The sequence below is a fragment of the Argentina silus genome, assembly GCF_951799395.1.
Source record: "Argentina silus genome assembly, chromosome: 9".
Taxonomy (NCBI): Eukaryota; Metazoa; Chordata; class Actinopteri; order Argentiniformes; family Argentinidae; genus Argentina; species Argentina silus.
In genome coordinates, this window is record NC_139663.1 from 4,548,743 (window position 1) to 4,575,849 (window position 27,107).

General features: G+C 46.7%; 1 protein-coding gene across 2 annotated transcripts in view; it reads left to right on the forward strand.

Moving 5' to 3' along the window:
• Window positions 1-3,094: 3,094 nt before the first annotated feature.
• The window catches only part of LOC310809070 (ubiquitin carboxyl-terminal hydrolase 22-like), a 31,702-nt gene continuing 7,689 nt past the window's right edge, over window positions 3,095-27,107 (forward strand). Inside the window, exons 1-7 of one of the 2 annotated variants that reach the window (XM_083676209.1) lie at window positions 3,095-3,483; window positions 4,829-4,861; window positions 17,947-18,079; window positions 20,209-20,322; window positions 20,414-20,515; window positions 22,196-22,362; window positions 26,802-26,961. In XM_083676209.1, the coding sequence (XP_083532335.1) occupies window positions 3,364-3,483; window positions 4,829-4,861; window positions 17,947-18,079; window positions 20,209-20,322; window positions 20,414-20,515; window positions 22,196-22,362; window positions 26,802-26,961 (829 nt within the window). In that variant the 5' untranslated portion in view covers window positions 3,095-3,363. The remainder of the gene's footprint in view (window positions 3,484-4,828; window positions 4,862-17,946; window positions 18,080-20,208; window positions 20,323-20,413; window positions 20,516-22,195; window positions 22,363-26,801; window positions 26,962-27,107) is intronic. The other variant, XM_083676210.1, reaches the window with a different exon arrangement.

The window sequence follows — 27,107 nt, forward strand, 5'->3', positions numbered from 1 at the left end:
CTACCCAGCTAGCAAGCTCGTGGTGGCCCATGAGTGACCCGTTGTCGGCAGAGTCAACGGCTCTATATCGGCAAAAGCTGTCGGCACGGCAGAATTTTGCTCAGCGATTTTACGGTGTCCCAACAGCAGCAAGCCAACACCACAAACAGTGGTCCTTTGTCACACTGCCATCAGCTAGCCAAGTATTCATATTGGTCAAAGATAAGACCACCATTGCAAGCCAACACCCGCAACTGGCCTTGAGTCAATCCACTGGTGGCACACTGCTCTGCCTGTTGACATGCCCTCCTCTCCGCTCCTTTGCCACCCTCTTACCGCTCCCCTGCCACCATCTTCCTGTTATAGTAAATAAAAACACAAAATATTGTTTATTGTTTGGCTTGTAGAAAAACAGAAGCAGAATGTGGCTGCAACTTGAGTCAGTTTGTTCCCATACTGGAGCGAGTTTGTTTTAATTATAAGATAATTATAAGATATTATCCAATAATAAACATAGGGGTTGACCTCCAAAGCGTCCTTTAGAGAGTTTGCAGAGGTGACAGTACTTTCAGCCTCTCCCACCCTGTGGACGAGCATTGGCCTCGCTTCAAAGAGAATTGAACCCTTTGCTGAGTTCAGACTATAAGTTAGGCAGTTAACCAAATGTCAAGAGGTTTGTAGCAGCATATTACTTCAGATGTGACATCTGAACACTTTGATGTGCAAAAGTATCTATATAAAGAGTCAGAGCTACATTTCTCCAGCATGTATCTTTGACCAGGGCATGGTCTCACATGTTGTGAATGGTCAAACGATAAGCTACTTATTGGACAGTCTGAATTTGACCGATTTATTATTAACTTTTGGTCATGCAATATTGCATTTCCCTTCTTCCCCTCAATGGCTTACACAACATCTCCACAACACCCCTTCAATGGCTTACACTACAATTTGTTAAAGTGCAAGTGTTGGTTGACAGATGCATGACAATACAGATGCAACAAATCTTCTCTGGGTCCACTGCACTCATATACACTCGTATATGCAAGGCCCTTGCAAATTACAGGGGAAGTTTACCCAAAATCAGTTTTCAGGCGTATCTCTGGTCAGTCCATAATGCATACCGTCTCGAACTATCATCATTTCTCGTGCAGCTGCATCATAGCTATCAAAACGCAAGGTTAATGTTTAGTTCCTAAAAAAGTCTCATACCATGTTAAAATACGTCAGATGGTACATCAGGACTGATGAGGGCTTTCAAAGGCCATTATTGCTATTTGAAATACGTGCACTATACAGAACACCAGCCAGTCTGAACAATTCCAGCTGATGCCTAATTTCCACCCTGCTGTAAACCAGGTGATCACAGATTAAACAAACAGAGAGGGAATCACAATTAAGAGAAAGGCTGAGTGTGTATGTGAGCCTGTGTTTACTTGCATCAGCTGTTTACCCTATGTAAACAGTAATTAACACTATAACCTAAAGAGGGATGTCATTAACAACAACCAAGCATTCCCAAACATTAGGATTCTGAACAACTTGATTACAGCAATTTGGGGCTGGTAAAACCAACTGTCCATCATATCCTAATGACCCATCCACAGGCCCAAGGTTAATTACAGCAGCCGTTGTACCGTAATGTGGAACTAAATGTTCAGAACAGGGCTCCATCAACAGTAACCTCATGACAGACTGAAGTGGGTTTCATAGAAGTGAGTTCCAATGGTAAGTCTTAGAAAAATTAAAGGACGCCCATCTTCAGACCACTGAACCAGATTGACTGATACTTGATGTAGCAATTATATTACAATTCCTGGTCAATTTTCCATGCAAAAGTCTAATCCTGATTACTCTTAAGGGATATATGTGGACCAAAACCCATAAGAACAGTCCTACAGTATATATCCTATAATTACAGTATATATCTGGTTTCAAAATAATTTTCCTAGTTTCCTGGTTTCAAAATAATTCCTAAAGGATTTTCAATATGATTTTTATAAAATAAAGATTACCATAAAAACATATCCTGCAGGAATCCTTGTATGTTTTGGAACAAATATATATATATATAATTTTTCTTATAATATGTAGGTGTACCAAAGCCTCTTTCAAAAGCCTCTTTTTCTAATATAAATCTCCGTGTACTGCCCAGGACAACAGATTTGTTTGGCTGTGCTCTACATCATATAGCAACAGTGCACTCTAGTGGTGTTTGAGCATCAATACACCATAATGACATCAGGGTGCTGCAAGCACATCATGTATTTAGATGACACAGGTGTAGAACCTTTTCAGCAGAAGTCAAGAAGCTTAAATTGTGGTAAAGAGATGGTTAACTGAGGTGGTTGAGGTATCTAGACTTGATGTTTAACAGGGGGCTTGAGGAAGTACTAATTATAAAGTAATATTAACCTGGTGTTGGATGAAAGAGAAACTGGTTTAAAAATAAGTAAATTAATCATCATAAAGTTAGATTTTCATTGTATGGCACATCAGAATAGTGTTCAATTAAAGCTAGAATAATTTGAGAGCAATATAAAATCTAACCACTAGATGTCAACCTCTAATTGTAAAACAACAATACTACATATTTTTCCCGATCCTTGAGCTTTGGACCTTGGACAAACGCACACATTACAATTCTGTTATGGGAACAGACGAATAATTTCGGACCATTTTTCCCTTTAGCAGCACACCTCATTTCTTATACCCGCTGTATTGAAGGAGGACTCCGCTACAACTACTACCACTCACTCATTCACTAGACTGGCCAATAGGTCTGACTGGTAGTGGATCACTTTGAGGGCGGAACATGTTATGTCAATCAAATAAAAATTTGATTGAAACAACCAGTGAGCGACACAGGCTGTATTTCAATGTAGCCAATTGGTTGTTTTAGACGGCTGAGAACGCCTACTAATTGAAGAGACACGTCGTTGTACCAATTAAAATGATATTCTCGCTGCAAAGGGGCGCGACTTAAACGGGAAATAGCGTCCTTTCCAGCTAACATGTGACGACATTTCTTTGTGTTAGCAAATCATGTTTTGCTTTGGGCGGGCTTGGTGAAGCTTGCGGTGTGCTGTTGAAATTAGCACAACCTACCATTAAAAAAATAGTCGTGAGAGTGGAAGTGGTTGAGAATAAAGGCAACTGTCAGACACAGACGGGAATATAATTTGTGAAGACAGAGAGCGATTTTAATAAATTACAAGTATACAGAGGACGCATTTGTCAGATGTCCGAATCGTATTTTGGATATTGTCTCGGCTGTCCCATTTCCAAGCGGAAACCATTTCTGGACAGCTAGCTGCGCTAGCTTGCTAATTCCCCAGGACACGTTTCATCATCTAAAAAACTAAATTGAATGTTGTTTCTGTCATGAGTCCGGCCGGGTGCCCCCATGTGAACGGTTATAAAGTGGACAATTGGAAACAAAATCTACGAGTCATATACCAATGCTTTGTTTGGAGCGGGACTGCTGAAACCAGGAGACGAAAGGTAAAACACAGGAATGCCAAAACTGTGAAGCAAAAATGGAATATTTGCACACACAGACAGAGGCGCTTGTGATGCCCTACACAGTTTGAAGCACTCCTACATTCACCCACGTAGCTGCACGGCATGGGTCTGGTTCAATGCAGACACATTGCGCTAAATTAATGTTTCAACCATGAATGAGACTAGCTAGCTGATCTGTGCTTGTTTGCCCTGTGCATGGGGTGTGCAGCAAGCTGCTCTGACTGGCTCTGGAGGATCAACAACAAGGCACGAGCCACAATTGCGCAGCGCTGGATTAGCTAGCTCGTTAGCTACTTTCTGTCAGTCATTCTGTAGACGTAATTATAGCTATGGAGCGTTCAATCTGCCCCACAACTCTGATCTTCTGAGTCAGTGATGCCCTAGGAGTTTCAGTATAGCTAGCTAGTTAGCCAGTTCCAGTTGTTAGCTTGAACTAGCTTGCTAGCTCATACAAACAAACGCCAGCCAGCAAGTACATAGGACAGTCAGTCAGTCAAACTAGCGAGATACCTATAGTGGAGAATAAACCTCGATAACCACGTTGGCCAAACATGTTACATAATATAGCTAGCTAGATTGATAGATTCATAGTTAGCACTTGCAGCAATCGCTTTCCAGATCTAACCTAACGTTTGCTTTGATTTAGCTACACCCACGATCTCATCTTGACCAATTTGACCGATCCAGTTGTTGGGCCAACATCATCATCATATCTTTTAATACGACACCTATCCTACTGAGTCCTGCTTGCAAGCTAGCACCTAATGAGAGTAACCGTTACATTCTTCTGCTTGCTATTGTAGCACACGCCGTCCTATAATAAACACATATGTATTTCGAAACTCGTGAATGGTTGGCTGCTTTATCAAATCCAGTCATTGTCACACACACTCCACCCTCGAGCCCCTCATCACTCTACGTTGTTCAGTGAGACATGCACCCCATCCCCACCCTTCTAATTCACTCGATAGTCTCTGTGAATGCAGGTAACCCCGCACACTTTACTATTTTGTTCCACCATCTACTCCCCACCCACGCGAAAATTACACCATCCCATGGCTAGCTTTACAGTCACCTCATTTTCATTATGTCTCAAATTGTTCCTAAACTAGTCAATGATGTAGCACTAGTAGCCGCGACTTATCATTCAACATTTCTTGCAAGCTTTCTCAGATAGGATTTGCTTTGAAAACATCCCAATGTATGGTTTGCAATGATTGCTTGTGTACTCATATATCATAGCTGATTATGATTTGTTTTTCAGTGGCAATCCCAGCACATCTTACATGTGTCATACATTTTTATTTCGTTGTTGATGAAATAGGTGCTTCAGCATGATGCGGGATGGACAGCATTGGTGAGTTGAAACAAACACCCCCTTTCTCCTTGCATTGACATTCGTAGAGGACAGAGTCCACCAAACGCTGGCTTGCTTTCCCCTTTTATTTTCCCACATAGTGCCATGACATTGATTGTTTTGATTATCCAATGTTTTCTAACAAGCATTATTTGGTCCTAGTCTATGCCATAGTTAGATTGATGCATCATAAAATATACGCACCTGGGTGGGTGGGGGTAATGGATAGCAAGTAGTATGGCAGCACTTGCTGGGCTAAAGCTATAGCTCAACTGCATTGACTATTGTGAGTGCGATCATGGCAGAGACAGGCTCGTTAAAGCAAACAGCTCAAGCTGGATGGTCGATGACCCTTTGTTTGTACAGCGCTGCAGTCACTAGGCCTGGCTGTTAACACAGCGCCCCGCTCTCCCTCTCCTGTACATCATCATGATTAACTTTGCTTTTCACCCCACAGTCACAGAGTTCTCTTTTTTGAAAGTAATTAACCAGGGCTTCCTCTGAAGCCTGCTGTGTGCACACTGCACAGCACGGAGCAGCACTCCCCGAGGTAACCGGCAGGCCAGGGCTGCAGCAGCTCAGCAAGCCTGGGAGCCAGACCCTGAAATGGAATACAGCACATAGGACCTGCTCATCCCAAAATGCAGCAGATCTTTCCTGTCTCTGTGTCTCAAACCTAGGGGCTAAGCTAAATCCCATCTACTCAAGGCAGGTAATGAGTAATGTAGACTAGACTTGGTGCAGTGGGCTCCTCTACACCAGCGAGGTGGCTGTGCGTATATTGTGCTGTTTTGATGCCCACTGACTCAGCTCGCTCTCGCTCTCCTCCTCTCTCTGAGTGCGAGTATGAGGCTATTAGCTTTTGGCACCCACCACTGAGTTTGCCCAGATGAATCAGGGACACAGCTCCTTTCTTGTGTTATTGTGCAGCCAGTTACAGGAATTCAGGTTCATTGTCACAAGTCCCCTCTGTGCTGTGTACAGTTTTGAAAGCCTCACTGTTTCTGCACTCAGCCCAGCCAAACACTACAGTTTTGTTTAGCGTCATGATTCCCGGAACTATGTAGCCTGTTATGCAGACAGAACAAAGCATCAAAGGTAGGCAAATTCATCTGTATGAGATGAGGGTTTGATGGTCCCTTGGTTGTAACTTGAATAAGGACAATTTGCCCAAGGTTAAATTCTCCCACATTTTCCTGCCTCAGCATGCAGAAGCTTAATATCTTCAAACCAGCATGCAGTTTTTATTGCTAGGACTTCCCCTTTACTGTAAGGATGTTTTCAACCGCTCACCGCCTGGATACCTGCCCAGTTATACTCTAGGCCTTTTGGTGTTCTTATGGATCCCCTCAGCTCAATTTCTCAATTTCTCAGTCTCTCAACTCTTTCCCAACACTTTTTTATTGCTATAGAGAGGAAATATCCTGCCCAGTTAAGAACTGTGTGTGTGTGCGCGCGCGCGTGTGCGCACCCGCCCCCGCACACACCCGCCAGCCAGTCTGACTAAGAACTAGATAATGTAAAAGAAGCGAGGTCAAATTGACATGACATCCGTGTCCTTGGGATTGTGAAGGGAGCCTGAAGTTAGTCTTAATTATTATGTAATCTCATGAGGAATTCTATAATCATAACCAAACTCACTCTCCAAGAACAGTCAGCTGTCCTTGCAGAAGAGGATACAAGACTAGACATAGCTTCGGCCCGGTTGAAGGCATCCGCAACCGGATAGAATGAGACCACTCAGACACCATCTGCCTTAGTTCTACTTCCACATTAGGATCCCCCCCAGTGTCTGTTTTGATTTGACCCAGTGAGGATGCTTGTTGTTTTATATGACACAATTGGCAGGCCTCCTTGCTCTAGGTCTCTCCGTCACTATGACCCTACTCATCCAAGAGGGGTTCCGAATATCAGTTGAGAAGGTGTCGATGTATGTTGAATGCTGCATCCCATTCTGCCACCATTCCCCACAAAGGATTGAAAAGAATAGGTCACGAATGGGCTCTGCTAATCCCTTCCCATGTATATCCATGTGAGAAAGTGCACCCCTAAGAGGAATGGTGGAGAAATGGGATGGAGCCTGAGTGCGCCTATAGAGGAATTGAATTTGCCTTTGTGAAAATGATGGGCGGTATTACCGTTCACTGTCCGTGGCAGATATGCATATCTCCGTGCTCACCCTCGGTTTGAGATGCTCTATTTGACCGTGTCAATCATTGATCTAGCAGCAGTAACATCCAAATGCGGTACTTTTACGAGTCAAGTTTTGCATGGCTTTACCGCGCTGATACGTGAGGTGCACTGGACCAGCAATACGCTGAGAGATATTTCTGCCTGCCCTGTCAGCCAACAGTGTCCTTGGCCCCTCTGCTCTTCTCACCTAGCTTATGACACACTGCATGAACACCAAGCCCTGAGGCATAGAATCAGCCAAGTGCTTATCCCTTAGACTAGCTCTCCTCTGGAAGAGTAGAGACCGCTGCACATGCATATCAGTGGTGTTTTTTCTCAGTCCGATAGCGTTTTTGTCCCCGAAGATGTTTTATTTTCTTTAAGCATAGCAAGCATACAGCTACATGGCTTCTGTTCGCAGTGACAAACGATAACCCTAATGGTGTTTGAAGGGGCGTACTTATCTCTTGTCACTTTTTTTCGCAGGTGCCGTAGCTGTAGCTCAGGGCTAGTGTCTGGGATGGCTTTTGCTTTTGTTAAACAGCTGTCCTACACCTGTTCGCGGCGCATCTGGCTTGCCGCTGTGCCCGACACGGTGCCCCCCCCTGGCAGGGCAGGTGGATGGGTGGGATTACTGATGCAGAAGCAGAGACGGAGGGCAGGAGGAGAGAACGCTCTCTGACTCGCTCTGCTCAGGTGCACCGCTCGCCTGTCAGAGACGACTGTGGTTTTCCGCCCACCCTGCATTGATTCACTTTCACACCTCTGCCCTAACACACACACACACACACTATGCGTAGGCCGTATCTATAGCAGGGGAGGCTGGTGGAGGTAGAAATAGGAGGACAGGCTCCATTCCATGCATTACAATGAGCACGTCCTGATTTCTACCTCCGCCAGCCTCCCCTGAGCTGTAGCTACGATGTTTTTCCTCTCTTCACGCTATTGAAATGGTGCACTTATATCTTGAGCACATCTTATTAGAATAGTCACCTTGAGCGTTACAACGGCTACATCAGCCTCTGCCGTGTGAATGATTGTTTGGGTAGATATGTGTGTTGTGTCAATGTTGACACAGGCAGATGAAAGAAGAACCGTCACTGAGGAAGGAATCCACTCCAGTTCACTGGATCCTTATCTTTATTTTTTTGGCCTTGAGAGGGATTAGACAACTGACACAAACACGTAGTAGACATACACACGCAGGGACAGTGCAGGACTTTCTTCCACGGCAGCAGGAATGGGAAGGTGCTCTTTTGTCTGCTACTGTTTTGGCAAATCTCTCTCTCTCTCTTTCTTTTTTTCTCTCTCTTTCTTTTTCTCTCTCTCTCCCCCCCCCCCCCCCCAGTCCTCAACAAACACCCACCCAGTGAGCTGTCATCCTCACTGCCTCCAGCTAAAAATCTATTCCCAGTCGATACATGGGAGCATTGGTGGAAAAATCTGTCACCTGCTCTGCATCCAGGCCCAATCTCCCAGCTGACGAAGTGAACGCTACGACGATGGTTCATTTGAGTTTGTTTGTTGTCATGACAACGCGGCTTGGCGCATTCCACATTTCATTTCTCCCGTCGCCCTCTATCGAGGTTTGCCGTCGCAAATTGTCTGTATCACAAAGTTTGACACAGCAGCACTCTTGACACGTTGATTCCTCGTTCTAACGTGGCGATTGGAGCAATGTGGTTGAGCCTTTAGGCCCCCTTGTGTTAAGTGCTGTCTACAGTATAAGCAGTGTCCTACCCTGTCTTGACCCTATGATGTCCTTTCTGAACACACAGTCATTGTCTTTTTTTCTTAGATCCCCCCCCAGTGCCATTTACATGGTGGCACAGAAACAGGCTTTATGCCCTGTGGACAGAACAATTAAAGCAAATTGAGCGATGCATAAAAGATAGGCCATTAAGGAAGACCGAGGGGGGGAAAAACAAATAGATTGAGCACTTCCGTCCTTGGCTTTACTAATGAACGTTCAACACTGGCCTAATATGTCTGAGTGATTCCCTTGCGCTACGCAATTGTTGGAAGTTGTAAAGCGTTTCTACTGTGAGAGTTGCGGAGTAGGAAGTATTATCCAGTGTCTACTTCCCCCCTGTCCACTTCATACCTTTCTCTAACCCTGTATTCCTGCGTGTGTTTTGACCGCCCTAACGACTTTTCTTCATTTAAGTTCATCTTCTGCCAGATGGCAATGCATCCGACTTTGGCTCTGGGATCTGGCAGTACCACTTAAAACAGTCCCCTCGTAAAGTACATGAAGAAGAAGCTCGGAGAGCAGGCGTAGCGTGGAAGCCTGCCCCTGTTTCAGAGGTTCCTGGCAGTTTGCGTCCCCACAACCTATTCATAATTCATAGTTTATGAATGGGTAAGAAGGTGGAGAGATGCGACTGAATATTCATGAAGGGCATGGTTATTTATGCTGTGTGCTCCCCCATTTATCTCTCTGGACTCTCCTTAGTCGAGGGCCTAGTTCTCTGTGATATTTACCAGGAGAGTGGTGCTGCTGAAACCTACTCCTCTGTAGGACTCTACCATGCTAACCCTTAGTCATTATCCTCAGATGAATGGAAATTGCTGTAGATTAAATAAGGAGGGAAATGACAGTGTTTCACAGCCTTGACGGCTTTTAAGAAGTCAGAGCTGCTTTGATTTCCCGAGAACGGGTCACGACGAGAGCGCGCCTGAGCCTGACGAAGAGTTCTTTTATTTTTTTTATTTGATAAATCATCCTGCATGATCAGAGGAACAGTTTCTATTCCCCCCCCCTTCACACAACCCACTCGTACTCCTTTGATGAAGGAGAATACAAAGAACGAGAGGGGAAATGGTGGCTGGCTAGAGAATTGGGGCGGATGTTCGCAGAGGGTGAATCGAGGATGTCTCATTGGTTTCCTGTCCGGCCACTGCTATCCCTTTTTTTCATTCCATCTGCCCTGGCATTCATTTCTTCTCTCTTCCCCTCCCTACATACCCCCTACGCAACCCTACATAGAGCAGCTGATCCCACTACTCTCATAAGACCCCCCCCCCCCCCATGACATCACAGGCCCTTATCTGCATGCCATTGAAACATCAGGAGGATCCATCCTTTATCCTTTAGACCCTGCCCTTTCTCAGTCCTCACCCCCTCCCATTCTCTCTCTTTCCCACTCCTCTCTTTCCCTGCTTCCCCTCTTCCCTTTCCTGGCTCCTCCACCACCACCCCCTCCTCCGTATCACCCCAACTGAGTCCAAGCAGATTGTCAGTGGGCTGTGTGATCTGACAGGCTTTGGTTCCTGGCCCCTGCCCAAGTCTTTCCCCTCCCCTCCCTCTCTTTCTCCTAGGCCTAGCAGAGGAGCTGTCTGATGTGGGTGTCTGTGTCTGTCAGCATGACTGCGGCTGGGTGCCTCAGGCCAAACAAAGGGAATAAAGCCTACATCGCCCAGCCCTTCTTCTAGCCCCGTCCCCCCCCAGTCAGTCAACCCCTCATTCTGTCCCTTTAGCCTAGGTGTTCCTAACCTGTCCTTGTCCCTGTCCCCCCCCAAATCCAATCCTCATTCCCTGGCCATACTGCTACCTCTTGCCCTCTTCTCATTCTTCAGGACCAGAAACAACCCTGGGCGTGGGACTATAGGTGAAATTATGACGGACTCTGATTGTACTTGGAAGATGGTATTTTGGTAAGGGTTTCTCCCGTAGCCTATTGCTTTAAGCTGCCCTGTCTTTTCAGGTCAGCGACGGCAAACGAGAGGAGACATTTGGGAAAGGGCTATTTGGCCACCGCCCAGGGCTTTGTCTTTGCCCATGCGTGAGCTATACTCAATTATAAGAGGGCACCACTGGTAAAGTAGATAAGATATTGACACCAGCATATGAGTTGGGAGAAAGAGGATGGGCAAGCACAGTTTGAGCCTTTTTAAGCAGACTGGTAAACTTGGATTTAGGGCAACAACAGAGGGGAGGCCTCATGAAAAATGCATGGACAAGGTTGAGAGGACAACAGCTTAGTTTTTTTTTGGGTTGCAGCTGTGTGCGGGCATGTGCTTTTGTGTGAACATACTTAGTGTGCTTTTTGTATGGGGCGGATGGTTTAGGGTTTTGTTCTGTTGAAGATTAGGTCTGTGTGTGCTGTGGGGTGTTAGGATTAAGTGTGTGTGTGTGTGTGTGTGGCACGGCGATGAGCTCAGCCCCTCGACCATACTGTCCTCTCTCTCTCTCTCTCTCTCTCTCTCCCCCTCTCTCTCTCCCTCTCTCCCTCTGTGAGCCACTGCCCTCCTGTAGTGGCTTTGCCGACCAGAGGCGGGGCCATGCATCTGTCCACAAGACCCTGTTCAGCCATCACTACTGCAAGGCATGCTGGGAGAAGCCCACTCAGCCAATGGGCTGACTCTCTGAACCCCTAGCCAGCGCCACCATCTGGCTAATGGCCTGTCAATCACTCACCGGGGGCAGGGCGGCCCAAAAACCAGGCCCCATCCATCACTTTGAGTGTGGACACTCAATTACTCTCTATTGTTCATCTCTGGAGCCTGCTGACAGCCTCTTAGGGCCTTTTATTAGAGGTGTTTTTCTTCCTTTGTGAATTAGAGGAGGTTTGTGATCATTAGTTTGTGACTTCACCACACTATCACTTTTAAAAGCAATTTAGTGTCATAATAGTCCCTCCGAGCTACTGGTCCATGGATAGCGCTTATAGATTTTCTTGGAGATAATTGGTTGGGATATTGTCATGTTTTGAGCTCTGCCTCATAATTGGTGCCATGCAGATTCTCCTGGGGAGGTTGTGTGCTCCGATTGGCTTGGTGGTTTTGCCCGGAAGGAACCACTTACATTGCTCCTGGGAGTCTGAGTCATAAGATCACTGTCTGTGCAGGGTGAGCGATTCTTTGTGGGCATCTGGTAGCTCGGAGGCTTGACAGATGACCATGCAGCTCTGTCTTTGTTCATGTGGCATGAGCTGTTCACCATCTGCACACACACACACACACACACACACACACACACACACACAGTCTCTCTGGAAGTTTAGTTGTTTTGTGTTTGTGCAGCCTTGGTTGGACAAACAACAACATAAATGTAGGTTTGGTGTGATGGGCCCGCGCCTGCTCCTATTTCTGACAAGCTAGCAAAGCAGTACTCTAGGTGTGTGTGTGTGTGTCTGTCTGTGTGTGTGGGGGGGAGTGTTTCAGAAAGCCTTGTTGTCGTAATGTTGGTTAGCTAGCCAATGGTATTTTATGTGTCATTCCACGGCCCAATATGTGTCTCCTTGTGAGGGTTTGAGCAGAGCATTGCACAACCTACATCTCTCAGTAAGTGTGTAGGTGTATTTCTTCCTGTAGAGAGATGCCTCTCCCCGGCTCTGCCTTCTGATCTCTGTAGCCTAGAACACAACATGACTCCCCTTTAATGAGATGACTCTAAGGCAAGCTACACAGAAGCATAGCACCCCCCCCCCCCCCCCACACACACACACACACCAGCACACACACCATGATCAAACATTTTCTTGTTTTTTACAGACATCATATAAGCTACACCCTTCATCATGCTTATACACACACACACACACAGACCTTTTTTCTTAACTACTTATACATCGTGTTAACTTCACAGTCGCATCCACTACCACCTTTTAATCATGATGCTTGTACCGGGTGATGCAGATATACACTCCACTCACACTATTCCCTTTCATATCTCCCTCCCTCTCCTGGAATAAGCCTGGCTCTGCCTGGGGCCTATAAGGCCAACCGTATCTCCTGTTAGTGTTTGTGACGGTATGGGGCCGTGTTGCTCACTCATCTCCCCCTGCTGCCCGGGGAGGAGGTAGGGTGAAGCCTTGTGCTGTGTGTTACGCCTGTATGGGGCCTCTAGCTTTAGGCGTGTGTGTGTGTGTGTGCGCCCGTCCGTCCGCCTGCCTGCCTGCCTGTCTGTTTGCTGCCTTGGTGTGGCAATACAGCATCTAGGCTGTGTATGGTAGCCTGTCTGGAAGGCCCCTGGTTGTAGGCTGTAAAGTGTGAAGTGTATCTGCGGGTCTGGAAGTGGTGGGTTTGAGCAGTGGGGATAGAAGGACGGTAGTGCAGGGAGGGACGGAGAGAGCCGTCTCTTAGCCGTGCTGCTGCTGCTGCTGCTGCTGTGTCTCGTGCTGCTCGGCGAAGCTAAGGCTGACAAGCCAAGCGTTAGTCATGGGGAGAGGGAGGAGGCGGGGTGGGGGGAGAGAGGGGGTACGTCATCCAGCCGAGCTCCGTGCCCTGGGGTTAAGTCAGCAATAGCACTAGAGCATCACCATCAGCAGCCCCCTCCTTGCCCCCCAACCTCCTCCTCCCCCCAGCCTTGCCACGCCGCTATTAAATATAGAACAGGAAAGGACAGGCGTGTGTGTGTGTGTGTGTGTGTGTGCGTGTGTGCGTGTGTGTGTGTAGTGAGTCACTGGTCTCACATAGCAGAGGTCTGCTGCTGTTACTCTTCTGTGGCTGTGTGAGCAGCAGCTGGAGCGTGCTCAGTGGAGTCAGGCCTCTGTCCACATCACTATTACTCTCCTCTCCCTAGGATCCCCACTCTGGGACACAACTGTGTTCCCGAATGTACTGATGCAGGATGAACACGAGTCCATTGGCCTTGTAATCTTGATGAGGGAATGCAGAGATATGAAAACAATGTTAGGAACATTGCCACTGGCTCTCCGTGGACCACAATTGTGTCACTTCTCAGCTGGAGCCTCTGTGTCTGGATGGACCCAGACTGTGGCTGACAGAGCACCAACATGAGAATCCTATCCAGACCAGATACATGTCTTATATACTGAGCCTGGGTCATTATGACATCAGAATGACTTTATAGGGTCTCACACACATGCAGGAAATAATAATCAGCGTCTCTGTCTGTGTGTGTGTGTCTGTGTGTGTGTGTGTGTGTGTGTGTGTGTCTGTGTGTGTGTGTGTAGCCCATTTTCTCTCTCTCTCTCTGAGCCAACGCAGCATGTAATGCTACCTGATCCTCACTTTGTAGCAATACTGGATACCTATACTCCTGCTAATGCTTCTCCAGGACTCTCCATCACCCTCCCCGGTGCTGTCTCCGTATGTCTGGGTTCCATTGACTGAGTATGGGGATTGGGGCGGATGAGGGAGGGAGGGAGGGAACCCTGCAGAGCTGCCTGCCTGCCTGCCTGCCTCTCCCTGACTGACTGAGGCAAACCGATGGAGATGCAGCAGGCAAGGGGGAGATTCAGCCTCGCCTACCTGTAACAACACTTGTTCCAGTCATCTGAGCCAACGACTGATCAATAACTGATCTAATAGGACATTAACAGCCCGGGGAGAGGGGAGTGCTGACACAGAGTAATAGGGGTGCCCTGGGAACAGAGGAGAGGTGGGGGTGGGGGGGGGGGATGAGGATGAGGTTTTATACCCAGGGAGAGGGTGGGGTGTGGGTGTGGGTGCAGCATTTGCTTGGCAGGCCCTCGTGTTTTTTTGACTGGAGCCTTGGTGCAATGCAGGAGGAGAGGAGGGGGACTCGGATCAACAGCGGCGTCTCTTCAGACAAACAAGAGCTCTGAGTTAGAGAGGGCTAATGGAGGGAGGTACTGCAGCTGTAGGCCTCTCCTCTCCTCTCCTCTCCTCAGCCCGGCCCTGCCCACCTCTCTCCACTACGCTGCTGTACTGATTGCCATTTCCTACAATTCTTGTCTCTGTCTATCCTGTCTGTCTGTCTGTATCTCAAAGCTCCTCAACACATCCTGGGTGATAATTGCTCTCTCTCTCTATCGCCTTTTTCCCCACAATAACCATCGGTCTTGCACATAGAGTGTGTGCTGCTGCCTGTATTTAGGCCCATTATCAGTTAGGCCCCAGTCAGATTGTGCTGCTGTCTGTCCTGTCAGAGCAGTGTGTCCTGTTGTCTGTCTCTCTCTCTCTCTCTCTCTCTCTCTATCAGATCCCATTCATCCTGCCGGGAGAAGCCCTGCCCACTCCGACCCGGGCCCAGGCCAGACAGAATGAAAACAGAGCTTAGTGTGCGCAGCCCAGAATGTCCGCTATCCTGCACTGTCATCACAATCCACCCAGGACTTTAAGGCCTAGCCAAAACACTGCCCTGTGTAGGGGACTGTCCGTCTGTCTGTGTGGGACAGTCTATGTGTATGTTACTGTCTGTGTGGGACTCCGTCTGTCTGTCTGTATGTGTAGTGGGACTACGTGTGTGTGTGTGTGTCAGACTGTGTGTATTTGTCTACTCAGCATTAGCTGTGGTGTGTGTGTGTGTGTGTGTGTGTCTCTTCTCTCCCGGCACTCCCCCTGCTGGTCACAACAGCTGCTACTGCATTTCACTGTCCTGTGGCTTGGGAGCAGGGTGTTCCATAGCCAGGTGGGATGCTCGGCCTACCTTTAGTCGTACCTAAGTAATAGCTGGAGAAACACAATTCTCACTACCGCTTTGGCAGTGGGATATCTCTGTGGATTTGTATCTGAGGCCTGTTGCTGTGAATTCTGTGAGAACACGACCCATGACTCAGAGTGAGTGTTTCCTTCTGCTCCCCCTCTAACCACTCATAACACCGTGTGTCATATACTGAGGAAGTAGTGAAATTGAGAGGGTGAAACTCTTTTTTTTTGGCTCTCTACAATAGGTCTCAATGTTGTCAGAATGGTGTCAGGTTTTCTATTGTGTTCTCGTTCACCAGATGCCTACCCTTTTGTGAGAAGGTATATCAGCAGTTCTTGAGCTTTAGTTTTGATGTCAGCTGTGTTGGCAGTGCAGGGTGGTTCAGTTCATAAGTAACTTAAGAAGTGTGTGTGTGTGTGTGTGTGTGTGTGTGTGTGTGTGTGTGTGTGTGTGTGTGTGTGTGTGTGTGTGCGCGCACAGATGGAGCTTTCTATTCCACAGAATGTGTCTCTTCCTCCATTACACTCTCTCCATCTCTTTCTCTCTCTGCCCAGTGGGTGAGTCATGGTGACGAGCCTGTATCCTGATGGGCTTTGATTAGAGTTCTATATCTCTGCTCTCCCTCAATCCATTCCACTCATCCATTTACTTATTCTCTGGTGCCCTTGCAGGCATAAAGATACAGACTCTATAAAATCTTTTTTTTATTTTTTTTATTTTTTTTCAGATTCAGATACAAAATGTTCCTGTTTTTTAAACTCAAACTGACACTCGGAATCATTAAAATGACAAAAGTATACTATGTATATTATTTAAATTCTAGTGCTTCTAGAAGAATAGATGGAGGAATAGCTTCTACAAATGAATGCATTGCTAGCGACACACATACAGTCAGCTCTGCAGTTGGTGTACAACGCACGCACGTATACGTATACACACACTTGTGATGCTATTCCACCCAGCAACATCCCAAAGTGACTGTGTATTCTTCATAAAACATAATTACCATGGAGCAAATTAATTCAAATTCCCATATTGCCTAACTCTGCTTTTATGTCTCAATTCCGTGATTCCGTCTGTGTTTTCCACTTATAGGGCCCTGTAGAAACCCCTCTCACCCCTCCCTTGTCGAGCTAGTATGCCAGTGTGCCTATCAGGCGACAACATGACAACAAACACACAGCTCATCCATATGTCCAACTGTCCAGATAGGTTTGTTTTGTTCTACCAGACCTTTGTGCCTGTTCCAGCAGAGGCTACTGAGGAAAACCCTCTGCGGTCGTTCCTCCGTCCACACCAAGCCTCAGTCATCAGAGCAGCCTGCTGCCTCCCAGGCTCCTCAGTGATTACCGCTATAGGCCGTCACAGCAGAAGACCTACTAGGCTGTTCCACTGCGGCTCTGCTTTCATTAGCCGAGAGCCTTTCGGGCGTGCGTGTGTGTACGTACCGTGGAGCTGTAGAAACATAGCACGATAACGCTCTGCAGTGTATGTCTATTTTTCCCTTTGTATCCTCTGCTCGCTCATAGTACACACACACACACACACACACACACACACACAGCAGCCATATCACATTCTTCTCCAGGAATGTTAGCTGTGACCCTTGTTCTTCCTTTGAGATGTCTCCCCACGTCTGTCTGCCGCCTCTCTCCTTTCTCTCACTCCCACTGCTTCTCTCCTCTCACTCCCTCACACGCTCATTGTCTCTCTGCTGCCAAAGAAAAGCTCACATTCTGTCCTGGCTGTTCATATACAGCAGCAGCCTCTCTGCTCTCCACTCTCTCTCTATTCCGACATCACGACACAAATCCAGACTCGCTCCATCTCTCTCTCTCTCCATCTCTCTCTCTCTCGCTCCATCTCTCTCTCTCTCTCTCGCTCCATCTCTCTCTCTCTCTCGCTCCATCTCTCCCTCTCTCCATCTCTCCCTCTCTCTCTCTCTCTCTCTGTCATTGGTTTTCTGGATGAGCCGCTGCTTCACACACACCACGTTCTTCTCATCCCGCGGCCCGGGGGCCACGCAGAGCTCATTTTAGCAGCTTTGCTAAAGACGAGAGGCATTCTAATGGTTGTGTAAATCCCTCGGTCACCTCTGAGCGTTGCATTCAAGCCAAACGCGTGCGCGCGCGCACACACACACACACACACACACACACACACTCCAGCTGCTGTCAGTGTGTGTCAGAGACACACTCCCTCCCTGGTGGTCCCGCCATGCATGAAATCCAATCATGGACATGGTGTGTGTCGGGTGTAAAAGCAGAATCTGCTGTTATATTTCCTACCACATGGGGTTTGTCAAAGGGCCCAGCCAGCGCTCTGCCTGCCGCATCAATATTAATGGTACTAGAGACCAGCCCTTTCAACTGTAGAAAATGGGCTTGTCCAACCCAGCAGGGAGATCAGTCCTGAACACACCCGTCTCTCTCTGTTCGGTCCTCTGCTTCTCTCAGGGGGGGGGGGGGGGGGTGTCTTGGCACTTTCCCTCTTTTCTGACTCTCCCTTCTCCCCCCCCTCTCTCCCTCCCTTCCCCCTCTGTCGCCCCCTCCAGGCCAAGTCGTGTATCTGTCACATGTGCGGCGCCCACCTGAACCGGCTCCACTCCTGCCTCTACTGCGTCTTCTTCGGCTGCTTCACCAAGAAACACATCCACGAGCACGCCAAAAACAAACGACACAATCTAGGTAAGACACACACACACACACACACACACACACACACGTCACAAGACGCAACTTATGCAGGACCGAGCTGATGGTGGAAATGGCTTAATCCAACATCGGGCCATTACCACAGTGGACACTTACTGCTCCCCAGAGCTTCCCAGTGGCAGTCCAGAGAGCGGGATCACAGCATTACTGAGAGAAGCCTACTTAGAGCAGACATTGAGCTGAACCCCTCCTATCTCAGCATTAACATTCTGCTGGGAGCGCTTAGCCAGTCAAATGTCACCATTTAAGCCGCTCTATTCCTCTCGTACAGCGGTGGGGAGGGATAGACATTCTAAATCCTGAACCGCAAGAAAGACCGCTTGAACTTTCCATGGTAATTATGGCCCTAAATAAGTAAAAGAAACTAATTGCTGTGGTTTTTGACTTGTCCGGTGAGAATGGTTAGCGTTTAGAGATGAGACAATAGGAGGGTTGTAATACTAATCCTCTTGTAGGGGCGTGATCGTCATAGACATATATTCCCTATATGGCTGACAGGCGGTGCTGTTCTAAAGCCACTGTCCGCCGTATTGAAACACCCAAGAAGACAAAAATCCTTTTATAGGAATTAATGGAGAATTTAACAATATTTTGTTAGTTTTTAAGGACAAGATGATCAATTTAAGTTGTTTTTGTTTGTAGTGGGGACAGTGTCGTTAGAACCCGTAACATATTCCACACTAGGGATTTGTTTTAAAAAAAAGAAAGACAAAAAAAAGTTCGTAAGAACAATAAGTTGGACAGATATCACCACTTTATCCATTCTAAATAACCCATGTTTAATGTTTTGTTAGCTAGCGTACCATACGCCGCTATGTTAGCTCTTGTCATTTAGCTTTCCCATGGACACTTGTTTACATGTGTTGCTATGGTTACGGTACCACAAGCTGTCAGTAGCTGTTAGCTCTCTCTAAGTACACTTAATTTCCTACACCGGTTTCGGTATTTACTTCCCGCATCCCTTGAGGTGGAGTTGGCTGCGTACGTGCGTGAATGACACGTCCCACACACCTACACACTGAGCCCTGTCTGTCAGTGTTATCAGGGCCTCTCCTATAGGGCCCCCCAGGCCCCCAGAGTGTACCACTTCACAATGTTAATGAGGTTAGGGCTTTCCATTGGAGCCTTCCTTTGCCTCTCTGCCGCGGCACCCATAATCTAATTAATCCTCACTCCCAGCTATTCCTCTGGATTCCTTCCCTTCTCTCATCCATCGCTCCATCTCTCCATCTGCCAAGTTTATTTATACTCCTACTGTGCAGCAATACACACCTCTATTTTCTCGTTGGTTCCATGGTAACCCGGTACAAGGCGCCTCTCTGTGATTGCAGGCTGGTTACCATTGGCCACAGATGCTCCTCTATTTCTTCTCTGATCTTCTGGATTTTAATATGGTGGAAGAAAACAGGCATAATAATTTATGGGCTACCATTAGTTCCATACTAATAAGATAGAGTGAGTTACTTTCATGCATTTTATGTTCACCCAGACCTGGCCTTTATCGATGCAATATTTCCGACACACATGCACGCTCATGTGCTTTCCCCTTTTGAATAGAGTACACAGCCACACTCGCCAACGTGATGCGCCATTCACATTTTCTGCGTTGGTGTCGGTGGACCAAGCAATTTGTCATTGTCATTCTCAGCTACATTCACAATGTGTGAGGAGCATCAACATATGCAAAAGTCCTGCTTGGCTAAAAATAGGTTGTCACGGCAACAGGATCCAGGTATTGGGTTGCCGTGGAGTTTGAGAACATAGGCTAGTTGAGAGAGCAGAGGGGCAATATGATGGAGAGACAGCAGATACACACACACACACACACACACACACACACACACCTTTTACACACCTTTTACACCACCCCTCCCATCTGTGGTAGCTTAATTCTTCAATACAAGGCAGTGAGATAAAAAGACAAAAACCCAAATCAATAGGAGCTGAGTAGAGTAACAAATGCAGGAGATTTACACCTTGTCTTCAGGCTGGCCAGACCAATGAGGTTAGTTGTGAAATAAACTAAAGGTGTTGTTCTGGTTCATAGAGAAATCCATTTCTAATTATTGTGTGTATTCTTTCTCTCTGTCTCCCCCTTCCAGCGATAGACTTATTATATGGTGGAATATATTGTTTTGTGTGTCAAGACTACATATACGACAAAGACATGGAACAGATTGCCAAAGAAGAACAGAGAAAAGCCTGGAAATTGCAAGGTATTCTATTGTGTTGTCTAGCAGCAGTATTTTTCCATGTTCATGTTCATTTGTTGTCTTAATGAGGTCTCATTTGTGTGTCCGTGCCCAGGTGTAGGCGAGAAATACTCAACGTGGGAACCTACGAAGCGGGAGCTGGAATTACTACGGCACAATCCAAAGCGGAGGAAAATCACTACAAACTGCACCATAGGTGGGATATGGGACAGTCTTCTCTTTCTGCACAGCCAAGTTAGGTGCTAACATGCTAGCATAGCAGTTTTCGTGCGTGTGTGCTGGGGGGGGGTAGAGTTTTTATATTTCAGCCCGAACCTGACCGACTCGGGCTGGGCCTGATTCTCTGACGATTCATTCGGGACGGGCCAGGCTCGGGTTTGCTGCGACAGAGCTGTGTTTTTATTTTTTGGGGGATACAACCTTGCATGGCTGTGGTGATAACTCTCAGCTGCCTATTGCTCTCCCTCCCTCCCTCCCTCCCTACCTACCTCTGCTCTATAGATGCACAGCAGTAGCACCTGTTCAGTTACATGTTTTAGTTATTTTCAAGAGTATCAGATCAATTGAAAGCATAGCAAAATTTGCTGTGTGAAGACTTCTTATAGAGCGCTATTGGCATCAACGCTTACAAACACACAGAACAGGCGACAACAGCAAGATCTGGCTCATTTCTGGGAATAAATAAGGCATTCAGGCAGGTGCGGTAAATACAGCTGTTGATGGTAACTGTGGTGAGTTTTCAGGAAGTCTCTCTCTGCACTCCTCAGCGAGTAGCTTTCTCTCCTTACAAAACTTGCAGTTTTGCTATTGTGTGCAATGGATAACGGCACGGCCATTTTCTAGACTCTGTCTTTGATCTCTCCTGGGTCAGGTTGGGCTTGAATTTTCAAGCCCTTCTTTTTTCTTACACATGGGGGGGGGGGGGGGGGGGCGGTACCAGAAAAATCTGTGTGATGGGTGTGGTGTGGTGTGTGTGTGAGGGCTAGAGACAGTGTCTGTGGTGTCTGTATAGTCCAGGGTTATTCATGCATTTAAGTAGGGCAACAAAGGTCAACTGGAGTGATGAACATGACGGGGCAGCGGGCTGCCCCTGGAGAGAGAGAACGCACTGTTCCCTCAATGACAGGTACACACCATGGTGGGCTTTTCTTTCTTTCTTTCTTTCTTTCTTTCTCGCACCCCCTGAACTCTTTCTCTTTCTATCCCCCTCCCTCTATCTTACGTTGTGCTCACTCATTAGTCTTTCACTTTCAGTCTTCCTACTTCTCTCCTCTCTCTCTCTCTCTCTCTCTCCCTCTCTCTCCTTCACCCTCTCTCCTCTAATGAAACAGACTGTTATGGAGTCCTAGCAGCTGCTCAGGGCCTATGGGTGTGGAGTATGGACCAGGTCCAGTCTGGAGCATTTAAGCTCCGGCTGAGAGCTTGCTCTCCTTGGCCAAGCGGCCTGGACTATACCCAGTGCCATGCTGGTCTTCACCTGTTCCATAGGCCTGCCTTGAGGACTCCAGCTCCCAGCAACTCTCCACTTCTCCACCCCCCAACCATGACCATATCCTCCATTCACCCAAGATGCTGACACTCAGCTAGAATCCTTCCTACTGGCTCCGTAAGCTTTGGGATCCATAAGCTTGAATCTGCTGTAGGAGTGCTTACCTTGGTTTAGGAGGACGGAGATCCAGGCCCTGGCTAGTGTTGACCCATTCATTCTCTGGTTCTTTTTAGGATTTCAGGAAGTAGTTTGGCCCAGGTTTAAGCCCCAGTCAACCCAACGAGAGAGCAGTGCTGTCTGCAGTTTGAGTGCTCTGGAGATTGACATGTCTTGTCCCTCTCCCCCCCCCCCCCCTCCTTCTTTTTCTCCTCACCCTCTCTCCATCAGGTTTACGAGGGTTGATAAACCTGGGCAACACATGCTTCATGAACTGCATCGTCCAGGCCCTCACCCACACACCCCTGCTGCGAGACTTCTTCCTGTCCGACAGACACAAGTGCGAGATGCAATCAAACTCCTGTCTGGTGTGTGAGATGTCCCAGCTCTTTCAGGAGGTAAGACTGTGTGCGGGTGCATGGAAGGGTACATCGGGGTCATTTAAGGAATCTCAGGTGTCTCCTGTGGTGATAGGAAAACATTTGGGCTGGAAGTCCTGTGGCTCCCGAGTCTCAGTGTAACAGAATGTTCCATCACAGTGAAACACACTGCATAAAGCTGAGTCACTCTCTCACTTCTTTGTGGAGCAGACAGGGAATAAACAACCCTGACTGAAAGGAATTAACACAGCTTCCCTCAGCTGAAGAAGAAGAACACTCTGCAGTGTTTGGCCTTTTAAGTCGTGTGTTTGTTCATCTTTAAATGTCTCCTCTCTGTTCCTTCCAACTCTGAGTCTCTTTAGTTAAAGCCTTTTGCGTCTAATGAAGTCATTGCCCCTGAACGGTTACATCATTCCTGCTCAGGTGCCTGTCTGCTCCTACTCTCTCACGCCCTCTATCTTTCCCTCCATCTCTCTCACACCCTCTCTCTCTCTCGTGTGTATATATAGGCACACATACTTTTGAAGTCACAGTTTACATACACTTAGGTTGAAGTCATTAAAACTCATTTTTTAACCACTCCACAGATTTAACAAACTATAGTTTTGGCATCTACTTTGTGCATGATGAAGTAATTTTTCCAACAATTGTTTACAGACAGATTATTTCACTTATAAATCACTATCACAATTGGGGTGGGTCAGAAGTTTACATACAGTAAGTTGACTGTGCCTTTAAACAGCTTGGAAAATTCCAGAAAATGATGTCATGGCTTTAGAAGCTTCTGATAGGCTAATTGACATCATTTGAGTCAATTGGAGGTGTACCTGTGGATGTATTGTAAGGCCTACCTTCAAACTCAGTGCCTCTTTGCTTGACATCATGGGAAAATCAAAAGAAATCAGCCAAGACTTCAGAAAAAAGAATTGTGGACCTCCACAAGTCTGGTTCATCCTTGGAACCAATTTCCAAATGCCTGAAGGTACCACGTTCATCCGTACAAACAGTAGTACGCAAGTATAAACACCATGGGACCACGCAGCCGTCATACCGCTCAGGAAGGAGACGTGTTCTGTCTCCTAGAGATGAACGTACTTTGGCACGAAAAGTGCAAATCCCAGAACAACAGCAAAGGACCTTGTGAAGATGCTGGAGGAAACAGGTACAAAAGTATCTATATCCACATTAAAACGAGTCCTATATCGACATAACCTGAAAGGCCGCTCAGCAAGGACGAAGCCACTGCTCCAAAACCTCCATAAAAAAGCCACGACGAAGACTACGGTTTGCTACTGCACATGGGGACAAAGATCTTACTGTTTGGCCATAATGACCATCGTTATGTTTGGAGGAAAAAGGGGGAGGCTTGCAAGCCAAAGAACACCATCCCAACCGTGAAGCACGGGGGTGGCAGCATCATGTTGTGGGTGTGCTTTGCTGCAGGAGGGACTGGTGCACTTCACAAAATATATGGCATCATGAGGAAGGAAGATTATATGGATATATTGAAGCAACATCTCAAGACTTCAGCCAGGAAGTTAAAGCTTGGTTGCAAATGGGTCTCCCAAATGGACAATGACCCCAAGCATACTTCCAAAGTTGTGGCAAAATGGCCAACAAAGTCAAGGTATTGGAGTGGCCATCACAAAGCCATGACCTCAATCCTATAGAAAATTTGTGGGCAGAACTGAAAAAATGTGTGTGAGCAAGGAGGCCTACAAACCTGACTCAGTTACACAAGTTCTGTCAGGAGGAATGGGCCAAAATTCCACCAACTTATTGTGGGAAGCTTGTGGAAGGCTACCCAAAACGTTTGACTTAAGTTAAACAATTTAAAGGCAATGCTACCAAATACTCAGTGTATGTAAACCTCTGACCCACTGGGAATGTGATGAAAGAAATAAAAGCTGAAATAAATAACTCTCTCCACTATTATTCAGATATATTATTCTGTGATCCTAACTGACCTAAACTTTAGTTGAAATGTATTTAGCTGAGGTGTATGTAAACCTCCAACTTCAACTGTGTGGTGTAGGGCAGGGGTCAGCAACCTTTTGGATGGAGTGTGCCAGTTTATTATTTTTCCAACCACTCTAACAGCCCTGCGTGCCAACTAGATTTTGACATTACTATCTCAATTTCACAATCAGCTCTGGAGCAACATTGTGTTCCACAAGGAGGCAGCAGTATAGATGGAGTTGTACCATCACAGTGCGAAAATGTGATTCACTCTGCAGTATAACAAAGTGTATACTTAATGCACTACAGCCCACCTTGAAAAATGGGAAGGGTAAAACTTGCTTTCCATCATTAATATTCAATTCTAAAAGGTTATATTGGGTGCTTAGGACCACCTATCGACAACAGCAAACCAAAGACAAGGCTGCAAGGTTTGTCAATCAGCCTATTTAACACCTGACAATGGATTTAGTTATCAAAACAACAAAACAGCGAGCCATCAAACTTACACACAATGGAAAACGACCCGCAAGTCAACGATGGTATTCAGAGATGTAGCTTTAATCATGTTGTTGATTTAAAAAAAAAAAAACTCTGACCAAAAACAATCTGAAATTATTGACTGTGACTATATTAGATGCATTGCTTGATATGAAATTACATTTCCATTAATAAACTGCTTTAAACTTGAGGTGAGCTCTACACTACAGTTGTGATAGAAATTATCAAGGCAGGGTTTTTTTTTTTTACTGAATGTCTCGTCCACTTGATGTTGAAACTTGAAACTGATTGCTTTTGCCAACTTTTGTGACAGCAATTTTGCCAGGGGTTGCTGACGTCTGGTGTAGGATGTTCACCCCTCTGCCCAGATTGAGAGTGAACGTGCGTTGGTGATGAAATTTCACTCCCTAAAGTTATAAAACACATTTCACCAAAACAATATGATCTTTCATGTTGTGAATCGTTCAGTGAGGTGTTATGTAACAGAGTTTCGGTTTTACTTTATTATTGGCATAAGACAAGCAAAATGTTAATGTCCTTGAGCAATGTAGACTGTATTGTTATCAGTATGGGTACATTACGAAGGACTCTGAAATCTCTCCGCCCGGTCGTTCGTATGGCAATTGTCTGACGAAAAAAAGCAAGAAAAATCAAAAGACAAAACCTGAAATCCAAAGATAATAAATGCAGACAATCTCACTCCTGGGATCTTTTTAGTTCATTTAGAAAATGTCATTTTCATTTTAAAAATAGCCTGTACCTATATGGACGGCTGAAAGGTCAGATAGCCTATCGGTCTGGCCTCCATTGATTTAGTCAACCTAATTTTGGCCATACTTGAAAGGTAAACACCACAATAACCTTTTTAACAGATTTTAATAGAGACATGCAGTTTGGATCATTGGCTTTCTTTAGAGGATTATCTAGATTCTACACAATGAACATATTATCTTTCCTTCTTTTCTCTTCTTGGTCCCACTTGCTCTGTCCTTGAGCCTCTCCCACACGCGTCCCCCTTCTCCCAGTCACGTTGCTCATCCCTGGTTTCACACCACACTCCTTTCCTTTGAACCAGGAGCCCACAGCAGTGGGAGGAGCTGTTTGCCCCATCCTCACCCGGCTCCTCTCAACCAGTGAGGCGAGGCTCTTTGATCAACCTACCAGCTCCCCATCTCTCTTCTCTCACGTCCTCTTTGTTTTGTCAGCCTGCTTCAAACAACTGTGGAGTACCGAAGAGCTTGTAAAGATGCAAGATAGACGCCCCCCTGCTGTGTTTTCTCAAATCTCAATCCGACTTCAGAGGGGGAGAGAGTCAGAGATTAGATGGAAGAGGTGTGTGAGAGAATGAGAGAGCGAGCGCAGAGGGCTCAGCAACGGGCTGTGGTTAGCGCTGCATTACTCATTATCTGAACGCTGTTTGTCTTCTCTGCTCCGGTGCCGCTCCCTCCATCTTCAACCCTGACCTGGGTTGTCAGTCATCCAATCCCCATGACAACCTGGAGAATCGGCAGCATCCAGATGGATCTCCTTCCTCTCCTCCTCCTCCTTGTCTCACACATCCTCGCTAGATGTTCAGTCATTCGCATTGCCAGCGCTGCGAAATGTTGAGAGGAATTCAAATCAGGCAAGATACGTGTTGTGGTCACGTGTCTTGACATGTGAAGAATTGACAATAAAGCCACTTTGACTTTGACTTTGACTTTGATAAAGGGAGAAGGGCCTTATCTGGTGCTCAAACTCGATATATTCCAAACAAAAACAGGAGGTTTGTTGCTTCGTGTTGGGCGCATTCAGTGTCGGTCAATTCATTTGCCACCAATGAGAATAAAGATATTTCATGATTCACCACCATGACTCCCACCGGACAGTGAAGTGGAAATATAACCATCCTAACCCCCTTCTCTATTTCTATCTCTCTCTCTCTCTCTACCTGTACCTCTCCCCCTGTCCTTCCTCTTTCTCTCTCTCTCTCTCTCTCTCCATTTTCTCTGATGCAGTTCTACTCGGGACACCGCTCGCCCCACATTCCCTTCCGGCTGCTGCACCTGGTGTGGACTCACGCACGCCACCTAGCAGGCTACGAGCAGCAGGACGCCCACGAGTTTCTCATTGCAGCGCTGGACGTGCTGCACCGGCACTGCAAAGGTGACACTACCCGTAAGCAGAGCCACTTTCCCTTTTTATTCATCCATACCGTTATTTGAATCTAAATGTCCCTTGACATCTAAATGTCCCTGCCAACCAAACAAGTATCAATGTTACTGAAAATACAGTGGTTCGATAATGTTACTGAAGAGCATCAA